The 16214-nt window shown below is 35.3% G+C and overlaps 1 protein-coding gene across 1 annotated transcript; it reads right to left on the bottom strand.

Moving 5' to 3' along the window:
- Positions 1-2271: 2271 nt before the first annotated feature.
- LOC148303704 (HMG box-containing protein 4-like) lies at positions 2272-15859 on the bottom strand. The gene is made up of 8 exons (XM_088269520.1): positions 15670-15859; positions 13786-14014; positions 12325-12497; positions 10681-10802; positions 9969-10062; positions 8137-8276; positions 4435-4587; positions 2272-3834 (listed from the first exon to the last, which is right to left on the bottom strand). Exons 1-8 carry the CDS (start codon positions 15704-15706, stop codon positions 3670-3672), a joined length of 1113 nt encoding a protein of 370 aa, XP_088125646.1. The 5' UTR covers positions 15707-15859; the 3' UTR covers positions 2272-3669.
- Positions 15860-16214: the final 355 nt, after the last annotated feature.

Below are 16214 nucleotides of genomic sequence, written 5' to 3'. Positions count from 1 at the left end.
TGTGAAATTACTAGAGTTCCCTTTTTATAAACATTTTTACAGCAGCGCCATTTCATTACAATGTCACAACATCTCTGGCTGTGGAGTTTATTCTTCTTCTAACCCTTTTCTGCACCCAATGGTGCCTAGGGCATTGCATCAAGTTGATGCAATGTCAATCTGATCATAAATTATATTAAAACAATGTGATCAGTCATGCGCTTCCGTCACCAGCCCAAGGATAACATGAAGTAAATATTAGAGTGAAAAAACACATGTTTATTTTTAACCTCTGAGAACCAAATCCAGGATCTCCAGCATGGTAGCCAAGTGTGCTAACCACTACAATATGGAAGCATAATTTTTTTGAAAGCATAGGGAAAATTGAAACATGTTTATTATGAAAGTATTTTTATTATTAAAAATACATACAAAAATATTTCATTTGAATACTCTGACATACATTTATAACAACCCAATATAAGACAACACTAAAAAAAAAAGGTGAGTACCTACTTGATAACAAATACAAAATAGTCTGCACAACTGAAGCTTCTCCAATCCAGATGTTTTCTGTGTTTGAGCTGTGCACACTGTCCGAACAGATTGTAATACTTGAACAATCTTGTACCCCAGTGCGGTTCATATTCAATATCAAATGTGAATGCAACTTTCTATCACCATCCAGACATAAGTCACTAACTAACAAATTTACTTTGGCGATCTTTCTCAGTATGGCAAGAAAATGTGCAGAACAAAATAAATAACATTAAAAAATCACATCCACTGTGTACTCAAATTTATACTATATTTATATCTATAAGAGTAACAATTTTTGGTGTTACAGCATTGATTCGAATATCTATAATTATTTTAATTTTGCGATAATTTGAAAACTGTTTTGAAATTCTGGTCTCTCCAAAAAATTTTCATACAAAACATAGGATAATTAAAAAAATTAACTTGTTTTGTCCAAAATTTAAATGACAAAATAAAGAAAACAGTAAAATAAGAAAAACAAATTACTTAAAAATGTTTTTTTTATTTGAAAAAAATCATTCCAAGATCTAATTCCATTAGCAACTGTTGTCACAAAAAAATTAATTATTTTGATAACATCACTGAGCATCAGTACATAATATGTATAAAGAAGTGAATTTTATTTTTTCGAATTCGCCAATTTAAAATCAGTTATTTTCTTTGAAATTAAGTCAATTAAATTTTGAATTAACCGTATATGATGTAAAATTTCTTGGTTACTTACTGACTTTTGTCTGAACGAGAAAAAACTTCATTAGATTGTTATGGGATAATTTACATTCCGAATCAAAGGAATAGGAGATCTAATACATGCTGAAATTTTCAAAACTACATAACTATAAAAATATTTTTAAAATTTTGAATTTGGGAAATTCACTAAAATTAGTTTATAATAAAATGTGTACTAAATACATATCAGTAAAAAAAAATATAATGACATATGTATTGTACAATTATTCCCATACTTGTGTTGCCGGTAACTCTTCGGTACCTCTTAATTCACCCTTCATTTGAAAAAGATATGTCAATAATTGGATAAAAATTTCAATAAATTGTTTATTTCGTTTTAAATAATCTTTCTAATGAATAAGTAGAAAAATAAATATTGATCGGTATGAAAAAAGTCTGAGAAACTTCTTCCATATAAATAAGTTACATATTTAAATGGAAAATTAAATGCGCCCGGAAATTCCCATTTACATATTTTGAGTCTAGTTAAACATATAATTATGATAACTTCAAAATTAGTAAATTTGAGAAATATAAATATTTTGCAAATAAATGTGAGTGTGTCTTAAAAATAAAAAACCATTGTGTGAGACCACTTTCGAGTTTATAAACGTAAACACGATAAGTTTCCAAAACTACAGATGTTCTCATCAACAGGTGAACTGTATTTTTACACATGGTAGTGATTTGTATTACAGCGTTCTCCTTATCAATCACCATTTACTTTGTGTAAAACCAATTTTTAAGTGGTTTTACACAAAGTTAACGATAAATGATAAGGAGAGTGTTATATTACAATGCCAATGTTGACAATGCTTTTAATTTACAAAATATTTGTACATATTAAAATTAGTATTTTTGGCTATTAATGAGAACATCTGTACTTCTAGTAGCTATTAACTGTTAACATTTACACATTTAATTTTTATATTTAAAATATTACATTAAATATATAGGTATTTTTCTATTCATAGGGAAATTCTGATGTTTAAAAACATCCTAGATAAACAAAAAAAATACACATTTAGTAAATAGACCACACCACAGGTGAATTATTTTTATTTTCTAGCAATAAGAGATGTAACCTTACACCATCAACATCAAAGAGATCCTATTTGAATACAGCTATAACATTTCATACATATCGTAACCGAGATGAAGGTTTTTTGAGAAGTAAATATAGAAATCTGGGCATTTATAGAGCTCATAATATGTTTCATTAATTGATTCAGAAGTCACTTTGTGATAGTATTTATCCATTTTCATTTTAAGTTTTACTCGGTAAATACCGCTATTTCTTAAAATCCAATGTTAGAACACGTGTCACAATAGATTTAAAGAAATAGTGGTATTTACCAAGTAAACCTTAAATTAAAATCTCATAATATATCATTAGCTAGCTTAATGGATCACTTAAAATACTGTAATGGCGGGGACTGACCGGAGCATTTCGTCGTTACATCGGTATCGGCAAGCGCTCCGACTAAGGATGGAGCGCACGGCTCCCTGTACTGACTATACGAATGCTCGCATCGTAACGTGTTACGTTACGACCAAATGGCTCCCGTCAATCCCTACTACAACATTCACGATTCTGTTAAATTTTTAAACATTTATGTGTTCCATGTCATAAGAAACCGCCTCCACAGTATATGTAGTAGTTAGCGTGTTTAGCTACCAAGCTGGAAGGCTCGTGTTCAAATTTTAGAGGGGTCAAAGCAAATAGAAGTAATTTTATCACCCTAATACATATTTATTTAATACCATCATAGACTAGTGGCTAAAGCATAGTGCCCTACGCATCATTGGGTGTCAATAAGGATTAGAAAATGAAAGACAAGGAATAGTTCACGTGCAAGTACAAAGCACCATCTGTTGACATTTTACTAAACTTTTGCCTCAGATGAATTTTGTAAGACGGAATATATTTGAGACACTGGAATGAGTATGTTAACAGAATGTCAGATGACACTTCCACGTATCGCCTTTCAAGGAAACCCTGTAGGACGTAGAACCCCAGGCAGACCTCCAAAAAGGTGGAGATAGCTGGCAGTCAACATCCCAAGAGCGATAGGCGGAGGCAAAGACAGATCCTGAGGATCTATAAAAGAAGAAGAAGAAGAAGAAAAAGAAAGAGAAGCAAATGGTTAACATTATAGTGTACAAAGTGATCACTTAAATTTCTTAATACTACAATACTAGCCCTGTAAACGTCCAGACATCAATGTGTTTCATAAAAAAAATTTCTCTGTAAAGATATTTTTTTTAAAATGTTGAAATCCATATCCCGGGGTTTCAATCCTGCATTCGCATATAAAGATCTGAACATACTTGATATACTGTTAATAAATATGTAAAACATAATATAAAGTTATATATTTTGATATCCAGTCTTTCTGGCTTGCTCTGGGCAGCACTCTCCTAGAGTCCCGGCATGATGTAAGCGATGTTGTGCAGCGTGTCCTGCAGCAAGGACACCGGGGGCGCTATCGAGGGTATGTGCGCCGTGAGACATACGAGGGGCGCCAGAGAACACAGAAGGGTGTCCAGAAGGACCGAGACTGAACCGGACACTGCTATTTGACCCTGTAACAAAAATATATTGACCTTTAAAGACTGTAAAAGATGACAACATTATCAGATATATTTTTTCTCCATAGATAAAAAATAGTGACAATTTGAAAATAAAATTTACCATAGACAAATAAATACCTACGCAGATGCATAGATTAGAGTAGAACTATTTAAATAGAGAATTCTTCATATAAATTGGAGCATCTTTTCATTGAAATAAAGCATGTATTCAAACAAGCTATATTTTTTAAATTGGCGTAGCCTAATAATTTATTCAACACATCTACGTAGGTAGGTACTGAATAAATGGATAATTTCAAAATAAAACTGGTAATTTTAGTCTTGATAAAATTTATCAGAAAATGTAAAAAATATTCAGTTTTTGTACGAAAAAATAGTGGATTGCATTTTAAATTGAACAAAAAAAAAAGTATTTATATATTTATAAAAACATTTGTTAATAAAGGTAGATAATCATTTAAAACTATAAAATTGGCTGTATTTTAAAATATCCAATTATTTTCAGTCATACAGTCAATTTAAAAGAATATACTAGATCTACATGTGAAAAATATTGTAAAAAGTAAAAGATGGCATGTATGATTTTTTTACCTCGTGTTCTTTTAGCCGCTCCCCTATGATGGTGAGACTCTCCCCCAGGAGTCGAAGGTGGGCCCCGATATCGGCAGGCCCGACCCCCACCACTCGGTAGACGCCTCCGCCCCCTCCGCTGTTGGAGTTGCCACCACCTCCACTGCCGCCAGTCTACAGAAGAAAGAACCGAGTGATCAACAGGTTAAGTAATATTGTCTTATATGTTTATGTAACGAGTCCTGCATACTGCCAGTGAACACATATCGCTCACTCCTTTCAAGAACATCATAAATAAAAAATCGTCAATTTTCAGTTGTGCATGTTTTCGGAATGCCCAGAAAATGTACTATATCCCAGCGAAAGAGGCATATTTTTAACTTAATATTTACCCGCTACAGGACAGAAAGTGTTATTTTTGCATTTTGAAGAAAAGGTATAGTTAAAATCTGTCCGCCTCCGCAGCGTAATGGTTAGCACGCTCGACTACCGTTCTGGAGGTTCCGGGTTCGATTCCCAAGGGGGTTAAATAAATATAAGTGATTTTTTCACTGTAATATTTATTTAATATTACCCTGGACTGGTACCTGAAGCGGAGGACTGATCACCTTTCCTTCATGTGTAAACGATCAAGATAACACTGCGTTTATATGACGCAGTGCCCTATGCACCATTGGGTGCGGATAAAGGTTTTATTATTATATTTATTATTATTAAATATTTTTTTTAAATATACTCTATATTTTTCAAATGGAAAAAAACCTTCAGGTTAAATCTAAAAAGATCTGTTGCACAATAAAAAGTTCAATAAGTGGCTTGATGTATATTTTTAAAACATTGCATTATATTTTTAAACTATAAAAACGTTCTCCTGAAAAATCAAGTTTTTTGATTAATGACATTCTTGAAAGGAGTGAGTGATATGAGCACTCATAAAATCTTTCTCTTGTTAAAAATGTAAACATAGAAAAGAAAACAACCTTTGAAAAACCACACTAGTTTCAAACCACTTTCATATTCAATATGCCAACAAAAGGCTCGTTTGACCTCAAACATACCTGTTATTATTAAACCATATCCGCTCCCTAGGTGGAGCATATGGAGCGTATGGAATAAAAAGTTCAATAAGTGGCTTGATATTTATTTTTAAAATATTGTATTATATTTTTAAAACATTCTCCTGAAAAATCAAGTTTTTTGATTTATGACGTTCTTGAAAGGAGTGAGCGATATGCACTAGAGACTATGGCTCTGACAGAGAAATGAAGAGAAGATCGAGTGCACACAAAGATCCATGGAAAGATCCATGGTTGATGCATGCCTGAGGGATAAAATAAAAAAAAAATGAAGATACCAGGAAAAGAACCAAAGTAGAGGATATCATGGATCGCGTGGCAAAACTCAAATGGCAGTGGGCAGGACATATTGCAAGACAGGACCCCAAGAATTCTACGATGGAGACCTTGGGAGAACAAAAGAGGTGTCGGAAGACCTCAAAAAAGATGGTCTGACGACATAGTTGGTGTGCGGGGTAAAAACTGGCTGCAAGCAGCAACCGACAGGAGAAAATGGAAAGAAGGGGAAGAGGCCTATATCCAGCAGTGGAGGTCAGAGGGCTCATGGAGAAGAAGATGTATATGTATTATATCACGTCATCCCATATGTAATGTGTACAATTTTTATAAAATTAATCAAATAATTTGTAATTGCGTTAAAAGCTCTTCAATTTGAACAATATAATTTTGACTTCATTTTAAAAGATATTTCATAATTCTGGACCCTCTGTAGTTGCATATGTAATTTTAATTTGATAAAAATAGTTAATTCAAAATGTCAAAAATCAGATCAGATGAAATTTCAAATAAAATTACGAGACCTGTAAGGCTTTGCTTAAGCTTGCTTTAACATCTGTGGCTAAAATACAGTGAATATTGTTTGAGGTAAAAAAAAATATAGCCAAAACATAGTCAATATTGTTTATGTGGTATAATACCTGTGACCAAAATGCCAATATTGTTAATGTAGTATAAAACCTGGCATCAAAACATTGTTAACCTTTTACACGCGTCTTAGATATACCCATCCTCCCGTCACACGCGGCACTCCATTTGCGTAATCTAAATTACGACTTTAAACAATAATAACGTAAATATTTCAACAACCAGTGTTAAAGAAATCATCACCAACATTATGAAGTACGTTTCTAAATGTAAATAAACTCCTAAAACGTCACTAAATCTTGATAAATCATCGAAGATCGTTTCCCATACAAGGCCGGCGGCGCCATATAGACACTACATAAGTAGATGCATGCATATACGCATCACACATATATACCGCACGTTAGAGCCGTGCGCGGGTACCGCACCAGAGTCGCCGTGAGCCGTTGTAGTTTTTATAGTTAACACTTGAAAAGGTCTTAGAATAATACACACTAAACTTAAAAAGACATAAATAACGCAACGATTGCTCTTCTATCGTCAGATGTTTATTTCTCGTGATCGCGAAAGCAATTTCAATGAAAACATATATTTCCAAAATTGTGGTGTCCACCTATTTATGTATTCTTGCCTATTCCGTAAAATCGAGAGTGCTCATCTTGTATATATAAAAATTATTTCATCCTTTAAAAAAATCTTCGAAAAGTCCCGCTCTGTAGAATCTTCGGTTAATATTGTATCAGGATTAATACCTGAAGTGAAATGATCGAATTCATGTACTATTGGTACAAAAGGGCCTGCATCGCACGAAACTTCATCCCCTTCTTCGACTTTTATCTCCGTATCGGAAACATAAATACATTCGGCAGCTTCACTATTACTGTCGCTTCCGCTCATTTCAAAATCCGAGTCTATTGACTCCAGATTTTTCAAAATTTCATCACCGCTAAGACCAGGACCTGACATTTTAAATTTAAGAAGTAAACTAAAATATATGTACTTAAAAATCACTTTTTTTTAAATCACGTAATTGTTACTATACTTTTTCTTGACACTACATAAATCACTTCACGAAATTTTTTAATGAATAAAACGAAAAAAGTTTAAAACACAATAAAGTTCGATTCACTTTCTACAGATATTAAAATATCTCACTATGCATTTTGTACTAAAAACACCCACCACATGATTATTGTTTGCATATTAAATAATGCTTCATGTCCTTAATAAATTAAATCAACTTAATAAGATTAATGATAGTTTTTCACATTCGCAAAATAAAGAGTACTTATGTTTCAAGTCGGTGCAGGCCACCGCTTATCTGAACCAAATACGCGCTTATGTCACACGCTCGCTACGGCGCGGGAACATTTAAATCTGTTGTTGATTTAATCAGAATTAGGGTTTGTCTTTAAAGTGTCGTCTGGTTGGCTGGGAACCTTATTTTAGAGTGATGTCAAAAGATGTCAGTAGTGTAATGATTCAAGTTTTTTTAGAGTATAAGTTTCACCACCGGCCAGTATATTTTCATTCAAATATCGCGGGAGAAACTTCGCGGCTCCTATATGAGTCGCCCGCGTACGAGGCAAGCATAGGGCGACTCACCCGTGAGTCGCCCGCGGCCGTCGGGTTAATATTGTCTATGTTGTTTAGGTATAGCTCCTGTAGCTATAACAGTCAATATTGTTTATGAGGTAAAAAACCTGTGACCAAAACATAGTCAATATTGTTTATGTGGTATAAAACCTGTGATCAAAATATAGTCTATATTGTATATACGTACAGAGTTATTGGAGTGTGGAGCCGGTTTGCTGTGTGAAGATGGCCTATTCTTCGTGTTAGGAGTGTGCTGAATGGCTGGACTAGAGTTCTGGTTGTTCACATTCGACGTGCGCTCTTGGACCTGCTTGGCTGCGCCGGGTGCTGCAAAAATTCAATTCAAAATTCAATTCCGCTATCACAAATACACACACAATTTTAAATAAAGTAAAATAATATGTTGAATAAGTATTAAAGTGAAAAAATCACTAATATTTATTTGACCCCCCTGGGAATCGAACCCGGGACCTCCAGGAGCGTGCTGACCATTACACTACGAAGGTGGATGAAACATTACCCTGGACTGGTACCTGAAGCGGAGGGCTGATCACCTTTCCTTCATGTGTTTACGATCAAGATTACACTGCGTTTATATATGATGTAGTGCCCTATGCACTATTGGGGTGCGGATAAGGGTTAGAGAGAAAACAATATTAAACACAGCATTTACTCAAGAATCGGACAAAACCAAATGACTTATACCAAATACAATGTAAAGTAAATAAAACATTTTGAGTGTGTCCAAACACTTGTTCACAAATCGTCTAGTGAATTCAAGCAGTAAATTTCGAATTTAAACAATATACATAGAAGTTCAAAGAATTTGAGTAGTGTGGTTGTCAATCATGGATAGAATAGGTGAATATTACACGTATGTAAAGTGATCACTTAAACCAGCATATGACAGTCGTAAGCCCTGTAAATGCCCAGACTTCCATATTCTTCTTCATTAATGTTGAGATGTCAAAAAATAATATGAAGAATGGTCACTTAAAATTTGCCATAATTCTAAAAATAATACAATAATTTAGTCCTACAACAATGTTTTCATTAACCTTTTAACCGCGTCAACTTTGTTCCTGAGAGACGCCCGTGCGCGGCGGTATTTCGCCGTTTTTAAAATGATTACTTTTATCATGTATTTAGTTAAGAAACCATTTATTTTCCTAAACAAAAACGTTCAATGGGATTCATTGTGCCTTTTTGGTACTCTATAATACACTTGTGTCACATTATTCTTGAAATATATCGTAATATAAACAAATAAGATCGTAACATAAATAAATCAAAGCACGCATCGTGTGTCACTCTTACCCGCTGGCGATGCGTAGCGTCGAGAGTGAGACAGATATAGGGCATGATTATGGCGCGGACTAATTACCGACCGCAAGAAAAATCAGGGATCTGTTCTTTTATTTATCCTTGTGATGTTACAAATTATTAGTCAGATATTTCAACAGATGTCATAAGGCCAAGGATTGACGTATTATTTTATCCAAAGTTCCACAACATGAAAAAATCCCTCCAAGTTGAACTGAGGTTCCAAACTTGGAGTGAAGTAAAAACACATACAGTTATGTCAGCCGCGTACAGGGAATGTTTTGTGAAAACACATACGGTTATGCGAGCCGCGTGGATCCGGTTAACCTTTCCGGGAGTATGGACGTAAATGAACGTCAGTGAAAAATTTCCTCAAAGGTGTAATGACATTAATGAACGTCGAAGAACATCTGTCTGTTGGTATAATGTAGCTTGCATAGCAATGACATCTGTGGATATTTGTTTGTAATTTTTTCTTAAAATGAAACCTAGAGGCGTTTTTTTTTATAATTTATTATTATTATTACATAATTTCTATCTCCATTATACATATATTTTGTTGATTTTTTATGTTAAAAGAACTCACTCCCCAGAGAAAGTCCGACATCAACTATTGTACTCCTGGAGAGGTTAAAAGCATTCGATAATATGGAAAATATACATTTTAAAAATATTTTCAAAACTTGCAGAACTTACTGTTTGTGGTTTTGTTTGGTGAAGGTTGGCTAGCTTGCTTGGAGGCTAACCGCTTAGCTTTGCGCTTCCACACATACCTCTCCAAGTAGGTAACCTAAGAAATAACAAAAGAAAATTTTAACTACCGAGCAAAAGTTCTCATTACTAAAAGACAGTTGGTGCCTAATGACATGGTAATACTATTGCTACCATCACCCCATTTCTCCGCAGAGGTAGGCAGAGAGGATGGAATGCCACACTCTTCTGTCCTGACATACACTCCTCGCTTCCTTCAGATCCATACATCTAGTAGTACATGCCCTCTGATTATGCAGAATTTTTACCCATACTGAAGCAATTTTCACAGACGGAAGCATCTGTAGCTTCCGAAACTAGTTAGTTGTTCAAATAAAGTCAACTTAATAGTAAAAAACAAGTGTTTTCATTTATAAATTACTCTTAATTGTGAATTTTTACTCTGATTTACTGTTCAGCATTTTCCCTCATACACAAACCCTTATCCACATCGTAATATTATTTATTTTTTTTCTTCAAAGTATGGGTAAAAAATTTCAGCACTAAAACGCTGAAATAACCAATAGCTCTAATTAGAACAAGTTTTTTACTGTACTCCGTGCTAAGCTGCCATATTTAGCATGTGTAATTTTGCAATGCCTGGAAAACAATTGATTCCAACGTTTGTTTTAACATCAGATGAAAGTCGTGTACTCACGTTGGCCCACATCTCTCCGAGCCTCTTGGATATGGCTGAAAAGTCCATTTCAGGATGCTTCTTCAGCAAGTCACTCCTGACTCCCTTTGCCCACAGCATGTATGCTGTAACTCTGCTTTTACCTAAAAAAAAAATTCCAAAATATTTATTATTTTATAAAAAAAATAGAATATTTGGTTCTTATTATATACTACTACTACTACTACTACCATCACGCCGTTTCTCCGCAGGGGTAGGCAGAGAGGATGGAACGCCACACTCTTCTGTCCTGACATACACTCCTCGCCTCCTTCACATCCATACATCTAGTCATACATGCCCTTCGATTACGCAGACTTTTGACACTGCCAGATTTTAGGTTCTGATTGATCTGATTGTGCCAAGTCTTTTTTGGTCGTCCTCATTCTGTTTTCCCTCTCACATTCGCCAAATATTTTTTCTTAGTCAATCTCTCGTTATTCATTCGCTCCACATGTCCATACCACCGCAAAGAACTCTTCCTAATCTTTTCAATTATTCCTCGTTCAGCCTTACATTTCTTTCTAATATCTTCGTTTATAATTCTGTCATACAATGATTTTATATTCTTATTATAAATGTACATAAATATATCAATATCATACTATTTTTGTAGACCAAGGAGTCTGATATTAAAAACAGCAATCAAGTAATTTCAAACACAGAAACTCAGCTAGATATACCCTAAGGGCGTTTGTGCACTACAGGGAATTTTACCGTCCGGCTTCAGTTAGCATGATAAAACGGATGATTGGCTTGGATTGGCTTGTACTTTTGTCTTTCTTTCTTCAGATTGGTACGCTCGATCGGTGCGTGATCACGGTAAGCATAAATTCGATCACGCTAAACTGTCGTAGTCGCTTTTATTTTATTTAAAAAAAAAAAAACAGACTGCCGGACGGTGAAATTCCATGTAGTGCACAAGCGCTCTAACAGTTTAAAAATAAATATTGAAAGAATCTTTTGATTTTTTTGGTCTGAAGTATCCCTTTTTCAGATAAAGTAAGTAATTAAATTGTGTCAAGCGTGCTGAAAGGAGAAAACAAACAGTATAGATGAATGAGTTAGATTCCCTTACATTATGTAAACAAAAAAAACATGTTTAGAAGGATGCCTTCAACTCTTCTGGTTTATAATTTGATAGCCAGGCAACACACATCTTCCATCTTGCCACTCTTTTACAACATCTCGGTTAATTACTGACTTCAGGAGTCACTTACTTTATCCAACATCCTTCAGGGCTCTGCAAAAACAGCTAGTTTCGACAGAATTTTGCTGTGTGAAATTCCATGTTTGAATAGCCACATCTACAACGACAATATTGTAAAGAAAGTATGTAAAAATTCCATTCGAACCCTTATCCGCACCCCAATGGTGCGAAGGGCACTGCATCACATAAACGCAGTGCTATCTTGATCGTTAACACACGAAGGGAAGGTGATCAGCCCTCCGCGTCAGGTACCAGTCCAGGGTAATATTGAATAAATATTATTGTGAAAAACTGATTTATATTTAGACTCCCCTTTGCAAGTCGAACCCGGGAGCTCCAGAATGGTAGCCGAGCGCGCTGATCATTACGCTATGGAGGCGGGCAAAAAAAAGTAAAAATAGTCACATTTTTCTTACCTTTGTCCTTGCGTTGCGCCTTGGTTCTACCGACCACCTTTCCGTCCTTCACCAGCAGTTTCCGCTTGTGGGACTGCTCCATCATGTACAGAGAGTGCGACGGCCTCGGAGCATCGCGAGGAACCGGTGCATCTTCATCCGTACCCATTTCATCCGAGTCCAAGGAATCCATGCTGAAAAGCCAGATATTTTTTAATGTTTTTCTTCTATATATGTGGCGAATGTGAGAGGGAAAACAGAACGTGGACGACCGAAAAAGACTTGGCACGATCAGATTAATCAGAACCTAAAATCTGGCGGTGTCAAAAGTCTGCGTAATCGGAGGGCATGTATGACTAGATGTATGGATGTGAAGGAGGCTAGGAGTGTATGTCAGGACAGAAGAGTGTGGCGTTCCATCCTCTCTGCCTACCCCTGCGGGGAAACGGCGTGATGGTAGTAGTAGTAGTAGTAGTAGTTTTTCTTCTTCTTCATGTGCTTTGTTAGGTTCCCCCAACGTTTGCACTATGGCAAAGGCTCAAAAGCAAATAAGGATCCTAACCAAGACCTTGACAGGACACTGCAGACTGAGGAAACACATGACGAAAATTGGACTTCTTGACTCCTCGGTATGCAGATTTTGTATGGAGGATAACGAAACGCCAATCCACATTCTCTACAATTGTGAGGCACTCGCTCGCAAACGAAGTCACATCCTTGGAGGACCACTACTGGACTCCGAGAAGGTGAAGCCCCTATCACCAAAACAGGTTGTGAGTTACATGACACACGTAAGTCTTGGGAGTGAGCTGTGATACAGAGGGAGGTCACAATAGACCTAATACGGTCGCAGTGACATAAGGGATGCAAGATCCCTTGACCTAAAAAAAAAATGGCAAAGGCTTCATGGTTTTGCGCCGTCCGGAACACCTTTTTTTTGTTTTCAAAGAAACCATTTCTGTATTCCATATTGTAAACCATATTCATTTTTTAATTGAAATCCTCATCCGCACCTGATGGTGCATAGAGCACTGCATCATATAAACGAAGTGTTATCTTGAGCGTTAACACATGAAGGAAAGGTGATCAGCCCTCTGCTTCAGGAGCTAGTCCAGGGTAATGTTGAATAAATATTAGATTTAAGTTTTGTAATGACATTTCTTAGTGGAACTGCATTTTAAAGAAAAAAATAACAACCATGTATTTTTTCCACATTCATTTTGTTTTACCAGCAACCCGGTTTCGTGTGGAAAAAATTAAATATTTGTTATTTTATCCTATTGAATAAATATTACAGTGAAGAAATCACTTATATTTATTTGACCCCCCTGGGAATCGAACCCGGGACCTCCAGCACGGTGGCTGATGCTGACCATTACACTACAGAGGCGGACAAATACGGTAAATGTAACTTTACCCATCGATATCCAATTCATGATTCAAGTCCATAGAAATCGTATTTTAAACAGATAGGAGACTCACCTGTCGTGATTATCCAGAGTAGGGTCAAAGTAGTCGGACTCGCTCTCGCTGGCATCATCTTTGACAGCTGCTGGAGGTATCTCCATTGCGGGAGGCGCTCTAGCAGGCGCGGGAGCCGGACGCTTGGGCCGACTGACCTCCAAGTCATCGGGGGACTCAAAATCCATCAGCTTGGAGCTCTTCTTGCGAACCCGACCGCTGCGTGACACCCCCGTCACCTCCAAGTGATCTGATGAAGAAAAACATAATAGCTGAATTGTTAGGTAATATATCCAAAATAAAACAAGGTTTTTGTTGGATTGAATTCTACATTTATTTATGCATATCTTAATACGTGACGCGTTTCGTCTTCTTAGGACATTATCAAACACATAAGAAGAAGAAACGCGTCACGTATTAAGATATACATAAATAAATGTAGAATTCAATCCAACAAAAAAATTGTTTTATTTTGGATATATTACCCAACAATTCAATATGGAATTCTACCAACTGTCTGCAGTTACAATAAATAACATAATAGCTATCTCTGTATCAGTCCGAATTTAATTAACACTCTAATATTTATGATTCCGCCTCCGGGTTATATTGAGTTCTGGTACCAGGAATCAATATAAATTCATGTTCTGAGGTATTTAAAAAAAAACAGGTTCTTTTCTCAAAAAAAGTTGATGACCACTGCTATAGACAATGCCAAAAGATAGAGAAGAAATGGATCGTACGCCATATGCATTCTCAAGACATCCACATGTGTTTAGTAGCAATTAAAATAAGACACTGTAAATTTCATGATGTTCCGCCTCCATAGTGTTATGGTCAGCAAGCTAGGCTACCATGCTGGAGGTCCCGGGTTCGATTCCTAAGAGGGTCAAAATAAATATTACTGATTTTTCAGTATAATATGTATTTAATATTATATGACCCTGGACTGATACCTGAAGTAGAAGGCCTATCACATGCAGTGCCCTATGCACCATTAGGTCCATCAGTCGTTCCTTAGTTACGTGCAGAAAAAAGATATACTGTTATCTTCTCTTCTTCTTCAATCCTCATGTGCACCCGATGGTGCATCATATAAACGCAGTGTTATCTTAATCGTATTTCTCGTATTTCGGTATTATCGGTATTTCTTACGCGGTCTCGCAATGTAAACACTCAAAGTGATCACTTTAAATCAGCCAATGACAGAATGTGACAGTAAAAGTCCAAAGTTCCCATATTTCCTCCCACAAAGTATTTTGTCTCATCAATAATAAATCTTAATAATGATCAATAATAAAGATATCAATAATAAATCTTGATGACAATCCCTTTAGAAACCACCAAAATGGTTGAATCTAGTACTTCTGTATAAAGATTTGAATATTTAAAAAACATAATTAAATCAATATTACAACTACTTACACTTCACCGCACGAATGGTGTAGAAGGCACTGCATCAAATCGATGCGATGTCGATTTGATTGATTTTTTAAATCTTTAAAAAAGCGAAGAACTTCAACAAATACACATTTTTACGACAGAACTCTAGCAGTGAAAGAAAATATAAAGTGGATATATTTTTAAACCAAGTACTTTCATACAATTCACTTATGTATAAAGAGAATTTCTAATAGTTAACGAGTTTTCATTTGACATTTAGGTTATGATTCTTTGGGAGACCGGAATGTTTGTTTCCAACAACCTCTCCTGACAACCGCGATAAAAAAGTTGCCGCCAAAAAAAATGTCATAAAAGATTTTTCAACAAGAAATTCTGTATGTGATAGTTTGAATAATGTAACAAAACAATATTAAAGTACATATAGTGTAAAATGCTAAACTAAATTGTGTAAATAGCGGTAAAAAACAAGATTATAATAAAAATCGGAACATTTGAACGTACCTTCGACTTTGACTTTTTTAGCGATTTCGGGTTCCATTGTGATTATTTAGACACTCCTGGGTAAAATTAACTAGCGTTTTAATATTTCGATAATGAACAATGTACTATATTAAAGATTACACTATAATTATTGATGTTGACAAACAGTACGCAACCCGACCTGACATAACTTTTCCGACATTTAAATCATAGACAAAGCTCAAACTCGAAGAAATAGTTTGAATTATACATAGCCAATAATTATTTATATCAAGAAAATAATAAAACTACCTACTTAGAGTGTAAGCATCCGTTTACAAGATTTAAAAAAAAAATTGTTCTTTTTATTAGGTTGTCCCCACATATAACTTTTGGCAGGCCAGTCATACCCATGATCACATAAGTCACCTGGACAAAAATTTGTCAAATTTACTCCATAAAGTATGGCGGCATAAATAATGTCATTTGTCTGTACATGGTTTCCAGATGCTGACGAAGGTATTTATTAAAAAAAAAACATTGGAAGTCTTGAAGTTACTTTGAAACGTTTAAAATTATTTATTTCA

This window comes from Brachycentrus maculatus, unplaced genomic scaffold (genome assembly GCF_059751285.1).
Source record: "Brachycentrus maculatus isolate JH-2025_06_01 unplaced genomic scaffold, ASM5975128v1 h1tg000354l, whole genome shotgun sequence".
In the NCBI taxonomy this organism is placed as follows: Eukaryota; Metazoa; Arthropoda; class Insecta; order Trichoptera; family Brachycentridae; genus Brachycentrus; species Brachycentrus maculatus.
Note: the sequence above shows the minus strand (reverse complement) of the source record. Positions and strands in the feature narration are given on the sequence as shown.

Coding starts and splice junctions, on each gene's coding strand:
- LOC148303704 (XM_088269520.1), bottom strand. CDS start 15,706: ATGGAACCCGAAATCGCTAAAAAAGTCAAAGTCGAAG. Junction 10,803..12,324: donor GGCGCAACGCAAGGACAAAG/GTAAGAAAAATG, acceptor TTTTTTTTTTAG/GTAAAAGCAGAGTTACAGCA. Junction 10,063..10,680: donor TCGGAGAGATGTGGGCCAAC/GTGAGTACACGA, acceptor GTTATTTCTTAG/GTTACCTACTTGGAGAGGTA.